Source organism: Microcaecilia unicolor, chromosome 6, assembly GCF_901765095.1.
Source record: "Microcaecilia unicolor chromosome 6, aMicUni1.1, whole genome shotgun sequence".
Taxonomy (NCBI): Eukaryota; Metazoa; Chordata; class Amphibia; order Gymnophiona; family Siphonopidae; genus Microcaecilia; species Microcaecilia unicolor.
This window is the reverse complement of record NC_044036.1, coordinates 195,285,692-195,293,413: the sequence shown is the minus strand read 5'-3', so window position 1 is coordinate 195,293,413 and position 7,722 is coordinate 195,285,692. Positions and strand designations below refer to the sequence as shown.

General features: G+C 48.3%; 1 protein-coding gene across 1 annotated transcript; it reads left to right on the top strand.

Annotated features, from left to right (window-relative positions):
* Positions 1-3,776: 3,776 nt before the first annotated feature.
* Positions 3,777-7,199, top strand: RBM15B (RNA binding motif protein 15B). The gene has a single exon (XM_030206621.1). It carries the CDS (start codon positions 3,948-3,950, stop codon positions 6,534-6,536), a length of 2,589 nt encoding a protein of 862 aa, XP_030062481.1. The 5' UTR covers positions 3,777-3,947; the 3' UTR covers positions 6,537-7,199.
* Positions 7,200-7,722: the final 523 nt, after the last annotated feature.

Genomic DNA, 7,722 nt, shown 5'->3' with positions numbered 1-7,722 from the left:
GGAGTAAGAACACAGAGAGGAGTATTTGCTGGAACTCTTGGCAGAGGAAAGAGAGAGATGCTGTTTTGGGGGTGGGGAAAGACAGGATTGAAGGGAAAGAGTGGGAGCGATGCCAGCATATGGGGGGAGAGGGACACAATAGTTATGTTGAATAGGATTGGAACTCAATATGGCGGGAAGATGGACAGAGGGGTGATGCTGGGTAGGATAGATAGGGAGGCAGAACGAAGATGGATGTTGAACATGGAGAGAGAAGAAGTATCAAATGGACAAGGAGACTTTGGGAAGATAGTTAACAGAAGACGGAGCAAAGTAGAAACCAGAGCCTGGTACATAAGTTTTGCCATACTGAGACAGACCAAAGGTCCATTAAGCCCAGCATCCTGTTTCCAACAGTGGCCAATCCAGGTCACAAATACCCGGCAAGATCCCAAAAATGTACAAAACATTTTATACTGCTTATCCCAGAAATAGTGGATTTTCCCCGAGTCCATTTAATACTGGTCTATAGACTTTTCCTTTAGGAAGCTGTCTAAACCTTTTTAAACTCCGCTAAGCGAACCGCCTTTACCACATTCTCTGACAATGAATTCCAGAGTTTAATTACATGTTGAGTGAAGAAACATTTTCTCTGATTCGTTTTAAATTTACTACATTGTAGCTTCATCGCATGTCCCCTAGCCCTAGTATTTTGGAAAGTGGAAACAGACGCTTCACATCTACCTGTTCAACTCGACTCATTATTTTATAGACCTCCTCTCAGCCGCCTTTTCTCCAAGTTGAAGAGCCCTAGCTGCTTTAGCCTTTCCTCATAGGGAAGTTGTCCCATCTCCTTTATCATTTTTGTTGCCCTTCTCTGTACCTTTCTAATTCCACTATCTTTTTTGAGATGCGGCGACCAGAATTGAACACAATCTTCGAGGTGCGGTTGCACCATGGAGCGATACAAAGGCATTATAACATCCTCACTTTTGTTTTCCATTCCTTTCCTAATAATACCTAACATTCTATTTACTTTCTTAGCTGCAGCAGCAGCACAGCAATTAGAATGGTACCAATACCATTACGCCGGTAATTGGAAACAAAACGGGAGCTGGGCAGACTTCTACAGTCTATGCCCTGATCGTGACTGAATAGATAGGGATGGGCTGGAGTGTAAATTTTAAGGGGCTTCGATGTTAGCTTCAGAACTTAGTACAAGAACAGTACTGGGCAGACTTCTACGTTCTGTGCCCTGAGAAAGGCAAGGACAAATCAAACTCGGGTATACATATAAAGTATCACATACCATGTAAAATGAGTTTATCTTGTTGGGCAGACTGGATGGACCGTACAGGTCTTTATCTGCCGTCATTTACTATGTTACTATTAGAAAAATAATGACCAGATGGCAAAGCTCGAAGAAATAATTGTATTTTCTGTTTATTAATTAGAATGTTAGTTTTTGGAATGTATTTCTACTAAAACTGATTTTAGATATAGGTGGGACCTATGAGAAAAACCTCACTCATTGGCCTTCAGTTAGTGGTAAATCTCCAGCTTTGGGCGGACTGATAGTGGTCAGGGCCCTAGGCAGTAAAGGTCATTGGGGGTCATTGGTGTCCCCTCCTGCACCACCTTCAGGGATCCCTGCTCCTACCTTGAAGGGCCTTCGTGGTCTTAGGGCTTCTTTGGGGGCATGAAAGTACCCCACTCTTTCCTACCTGCTCTTGCCACAGCTGCTGTATTTTTCAAAATGGCTGCCAAGACTTACCATGGTAGTGGTGTGGGTCTCGGCAGCCATTTAAAAAAATGGCGATTGCCATGCAGAGTAGCAGCAGAGGGCAGGAAATAGTGGGATTCTTTCCTGCCCTACACTACTACTACTACTATTTAGCATTTCTGTAGCACTACAAGGCGTACGCAGCGCTGCAGAAACATAGAAGAAAGACAGTCCCTGCTCAAAGAGCTTACAATCTAATAGACAAAAAAATAAATAAAGTAAGCAAATCAAATCAATTAATGTGAACGGGAAGGAAGAGAGGAGGGTAGGGGGAGGCGAGTGGTTACAAGTGGTTACGAGTCAAAAGCAATGTTAAAAAGGTGGGCTTTCAGTCTAGATTTAAAGGTGGCCAAGGATGGGGCAAGACGTAGGGGCTCAGGAAGTTTATTCCAGGCGTAGGGTGCAGCGAGACAGAAGGCGCGAAGTCTGGAGTTGACAGTAGTGCCCCTTTGTCTATTAGAACACCAGGGCCCTTCAATTTATGACTGGGGAGGGCTGTAATGTGTGGCAGTGGCAGGCAATCTCTGCCTATAGCTGTCTTATGATCAACCAACCAACCTTTTGTCAGACTTTTGAGAGCCAGTGCCTACTTGTCAAAACTACCCACCTCTAGTGTCACACTTTTTTTTGTCCAGCTAAACTTATGTATTCAACAATGTACTTAGGCACAATATAACTGGGCTGCAACTCCCAAAGTTAGCTGGACAAACCTTTTGAATATCGCCCTCTTAGAGCAATTAACACTTCTACATTTGGCCGTTTTCAAGTCCAGACTTAAAGCCCACCTCTTTACCACTGCTCTTTATTCACTTGCCCTGTCCTTTATCCTCACCTCTTTGCTCCCTTATCCTTAATTGTTCTGTTTTCTTGTCTTATCTAGATTGTAAGCTGTTTGAGAAGGGACTGTCTCTTTTTTTGTGTATGGTGTACAGCGCTGCGTATGGCTTGTAGCGCTATAGAAATGATAAGTAGTAGTAGTACATTTAGTAGTTAAACCTAGTCAGTAACCCTTTCAAAAACTAACCCCTACTTTTGTGCGTAGATGTGACATAGGCAAAAGACAGTGCCCCAATCCTCAGTACTGATCTATTTTGACTAGTACTGCTACTTTTGGTATGGTGGTCAGGACCGCCCCCCCCCCCCCCCCCCAACACACACACCCTGCTGCTGTGCTCTATTGATTCTTCTTCTCCGGGTTCCACCCCCCCCCCCCCCTTCTCCAAAGGAAGTGCTCAGCTCAGGATGAGGGTATATGCTGACATTCTGAGAGAAAACGGCGCTGGATCCTTCTTTGTTAAATTGTACAGCGCTGCGTAACCCGGGCAGCGCTTTAGAAATGTTAAGAAGAAGTAGTAGTAGTTCCAGGAGGTTGGGGTTCTAGCCCTTTTGAGGAAAATGGGTGCTGGATACAGCAGTACTGAAGGATCCCGAAAAGAACTGGTGCAATCTAAACAAAATAGCGATCTGTTTTTAAGGTGGTACGCTGAAGACCCGGGGGGGGGGGGGGGGGGTCTGGGTTCTACCTTCTGAATCAAATTTACAGTAAAATAGAATTTTTAGATGTAACATTGTCAAAAGCGGTAGTAAAAGAGCAGAGATTCCACGTTACCGAAGTCCAGGCTGGTGCTAAATAGTAGTAGTAGTAGCAGCGTGTGAGACAGTCCTGATTCGGAATTTGACAGGCAGGGTAGCACTGGTGCCTGATCCAGCCTATTGAAATCAGTACTGCAAGTCCCATAATGCAAAAGGAGAGGGTGATCAGAAATCCAGGACTGGCCTCAAATATCTCTACCTGGAACTGGGTAACTTGGACTAGTTTATTTATTTTAAAAAGGCGGCTTTGGTGGTATTGTAAGCCAACCCGTACTGTTGTGTGCAAAGGAGCTGGCAGTGGAGTAAATAAAGTAGGTTGGGGTAGTCACGTGGACGGGCGTTTCTTCTCGTGCAGTTTCTGGCGCCGCTGCCGCCTCCGCGCTAGGTGATGACGTAATAGGGGCCCGCGGGTCTTCTTTCTCCTCTGAGCCGGCGTCGCGAGGCGGGCCTGCATCACCTTCCTATTGTCCAAGATGGCGACAGCGGCGGTATCCGTGTCCGAAGGGGCTGCGTGAGGGCGGAGGCGGTGCGGAAGAAAAACAAGGCGAAGACCAGGAATTCCGCAAGAGGGCGGGGCAGCGGAGAGCCAGCCATGAAACGGCAAGGGGAGCGCGACTCCAGCCCGGGTCGGACGGCGAGCAAGAGGCCGCGTGAGCGCGACAGAGAGAGAGAGCGCGAGCGAGATCGAGAAGGCGGGAGTCGCCGGGAGGACGGGCCCGCGGCCCCGGCGGCCTCTGACAGCAGCAGCAGCGGCGGCGGTGGGAGCAGCAGTAGCAGTAGCCGGGCCTACCATAAGAGCTCGAGCCTCGCCGGCAGCAGCAGTAACAGCGGTAAGCGGCAGGCTCGCAGCGGCAGCAGAGACCGCGACAAGGCCGGCTCCCGGCGAGATGACAGGGCGGCGGCAGCGGCGGCCGCCGCAGTTGCAGCGGACATAAACCACAGGCTGCAGCACTTGACCGAGGTGGCTGCCAATATGCGCCTGCCCATGCGAGCCGGGGCAGTAGCGGTAGAGCCCGCAGACAGGGTAACCGCCAGCCTGATGGAATACAAGACGCTGCTCATCAGCAACCTGGGCTCGCAGCTGTCCAATGAGCACATCGAGGACGGGCTCTTTCACGAGTTCAAGAAGTTTGGCGATATCAGTGTCAAGCTGTCACACACGCCCGAGCTGGGCCGGGTGGCCTATGTCAACTTCAGGCACCCTGACGACGCCAAGGATGCCAGGCGTGCCAAGAGCCGCCTGGTGCTCTATGACCGACCCCTGAAAGTGGAGCCTGTCTTCTCGCGCATCAGGAGCACTACGCCACCTGAACTGCCCTTCCTGCCCCTTCATGGTGGTTATCAGTTCAAGCAACGCTCCCTCTCACCTGTCACCAATGCCATTCGGGAGCCACGGCCTCCTCGTCACACTATCTATCCCTTGGAAGCGGTGGGGCTTTCTCGGGATCGGGAGCGAGCCTTGGAGTACTATGGCATGTATGATGAGCGTGGCCGACCGTACGGCTACACTGTGCCTGAGGAAGACCTGATGCCTGAAGATGACCAGAGAGCCACACGCAATTTGTTTATTGGCAATCTTGATCACAATGTTTCTGAGATTGAGCTGAGACGTGCCTTTGAGAAGTATGGCGTGATTGAGGAAGTGGTGATAAAGCGTCCAGCTCGGAACCAGGGGGGTGCCTATGCTTTCCTCAAATTTCAGAACCTGGACATGGCTCACCGGGCCAAAGTTGCCATGTCCGGACGTGTTTTTGGTAGGAATGCTATTAAGATTGGTTATGGTAAAGCCAACCCCACAACTCGTTTATGGGTGGGGGGGCTGGGGCCCAGTACTTCGCTGGCTGCTTTGGCCCGTGAGTTTGACCGCTTTGGCAGCATCAGGACCATTGATTACATGAAGGGAGACAACTTTGCCTACATCCAGTATGAGAGTCTGGATGCGGCACAGGCTGCTTGTGCTCAGATGAGGGGCTTTCCCTTAGGAGGGCCTGAGAGGAGACTGCGAGTGGATTTTGCAAAAGCTGAAGAAGCACGATACCCACAGCAGTACCCACCAACAGCACTACCAGTGCCCTATGAATTGCTTCCTGATGGCTACAGCAGGCACCGGAGCCTGGAGGCAGATCTACGTGTGAGAGATAGGACTCCCCCACACCTACTCTATTCAGACCGAGAGCGTCCTTTCATAGAGGGTGACTGGAACAGCCCTAGCAAATCTGCAGAGCGCAGGAACAACTTGGAGAGCTATAGCAGGCTGGCTCGCAGCCGGAGTGGTGATCGTTGGGGCAGTGATGGTGAGCCTGGCCTGGCCAAACCATGGGCTGAGAGGCGGAAGCGCCGGAGTCTATCCAGTGAACGTGGACGGGCAGCTCACTCACCTTATGAGGACAGAGGCAGGACCAAAGTGAGCGGACAGCCCTCAGCGTGCAGCCCAGACAAGCCACGGAAGGAGAATCATAGCAGTGAGGCTGGGCTACAAAAGGATCAGACTGTATCTGGTGATAAGAGTTGCCAAGGCACACCTGAGCCTTCCTCGGGCAGGAAGCGGGAGAGTGAACGCAATCATAGAGCTGCTGAGGCTGAGCTGAAGCCCAAGGTGGCTGATGAACCCAAATCTGAGCCCAAGAAGCCTAAGACCTTATCAGAGTATGCACAGACCTTGCGGCTTGCATGGACGGGGCACCTGGTGCTCAAGAACAGCTGCTTCCCCACTTCTATGCACATCCTGGAGGGTGACCTGGGGATCCCCAGTGCCCTCTTAAAAGACTCCACATCTGGCAGCAAGTTAACCCAGCTCAAGATTGCCCAGAGGCTACGGCTTGACCAGCCCAAGCTGGATGAAGTCACTCGACGGATCAAGCAAGGTAGTCCAGATGGGTATGCAGTACTTCTGGCCACACAATGTCCACAGGAGGCAGTTGGGACTGAGGCCTCTCTTCCTACAGAGCCTGGAATCCAGAAACGACTTCTCAGGAACCTGGTGTCCTACCTGAAGCAGAAGCAGGCTGCTGGGGTGATCAGCCTGCCTGTTGGGGGAGGTAAGGGCAGGGAGGGCACGGGCATGCTGTACGCCTTCCCCCCAGGAAACTTCTCTCAGCACTACCTGCAGGCGGCTGTGCGGATATTGGGCAAAGTAGAAGAAGAACATATGGTAATAGTTGTAGTAAAAGATGCTGCCTGAGCCACACTTTCTCCAGCTTTGGGGTTTTTTTTTTTTTTTGTGTTCTGAAATCCAGATTGCTGAGCGCAGATTTTTAGCAGAGGACCGAAAGCAGAAACCACACTGCAACCAGACTCTTTTAGTTCTGATTTTCAATGTTCTCTGACCATTTGAAAAACGTCCAGTTTTATTTGTTTTTATCTGTGACATTGTCCATTGTGTTTTCTGTATTCATTTTTAATTACTTGTATGGAAAGTTGTCAGTAAAGCCGTGCTCACGGATGGATTTGCAACATTGTTGGGTGCTTTTTTTTTCCCCCTGCTTTTAGTGCCTGTCAAGTTGCATCAAGTTATTAGTTAGGATTGGAACTTTAAGGGAAGTTTCACTCCTGAATTCTGCAATGCTCTGCTTCAGTAATTCTCAGGTTCAACCTCACTTGAATTTAAAAAATGATGTAAGTCAAATTCTTTTTTTCCCTCCAAGCGGTCATGCAGGTAACAGATCACTCGCATGCGTGCAGTTCTTTGGCTATTGCAATGTGCTGATTTACATGACTGCACTAAGATATTTCAGGTACCCCTTTTTAAAAAGATAACTTGAACCATACAATTTTTGTTCTTACAGAGTAACTCTTGCAATACGAGCTTTTTAACTGTTGGTACATAGCATGTTAGTTATGTTTTCTAGCATCTATTTACTTTAAGTCTTCTGAACTATGTTTGAACTTTTAGATTTAAGTGAACATATATTATGGGGTAAGCAAAATCTGATTGTCATATCGGCCTGATTTACTGAGACTTTCTATTTTTTTAAATGTGGGAAAAGAGAAATGTCACCTTGCTTTAGAGATGACGACATGTTTTCACAAATTATCCCAAACTCTTATGTACACATCATATAATGATTAAGATTTGCAGAATTTGATAAGGCAAGGAACAATGCAGTAGGAGTGTGTTTAATGTCTCATAGTTTTGAAAAGTGTGGTAGGGCCTAATCAAGACAACTAAGAAAGTGCTTGCACAAAACCATGTAACAGGAAAAGGCAGCACCTGATAATCAACTCTTCTCATTGGCAATATACTTGTCAACTACTAGAGATGCTGACAGTAAAGTCTTACTTACATGTATTTATAAAAAGTGCATCCTATATTCAGAAAGGTAAATGTTTCGCATTCTTTGGGGATGCCTATCTTTGACACTTTTGTT

Bases quoted from the DNA above. Each gene is read 5' to 3' on its own strand.
- RBM15B (XM_030206621.1), top strand. From the start codon at position 3,948: ATGAAACGGCAAGGGGAGCGCGACTCCAGCCCGGGTCGGACGGCGAGC.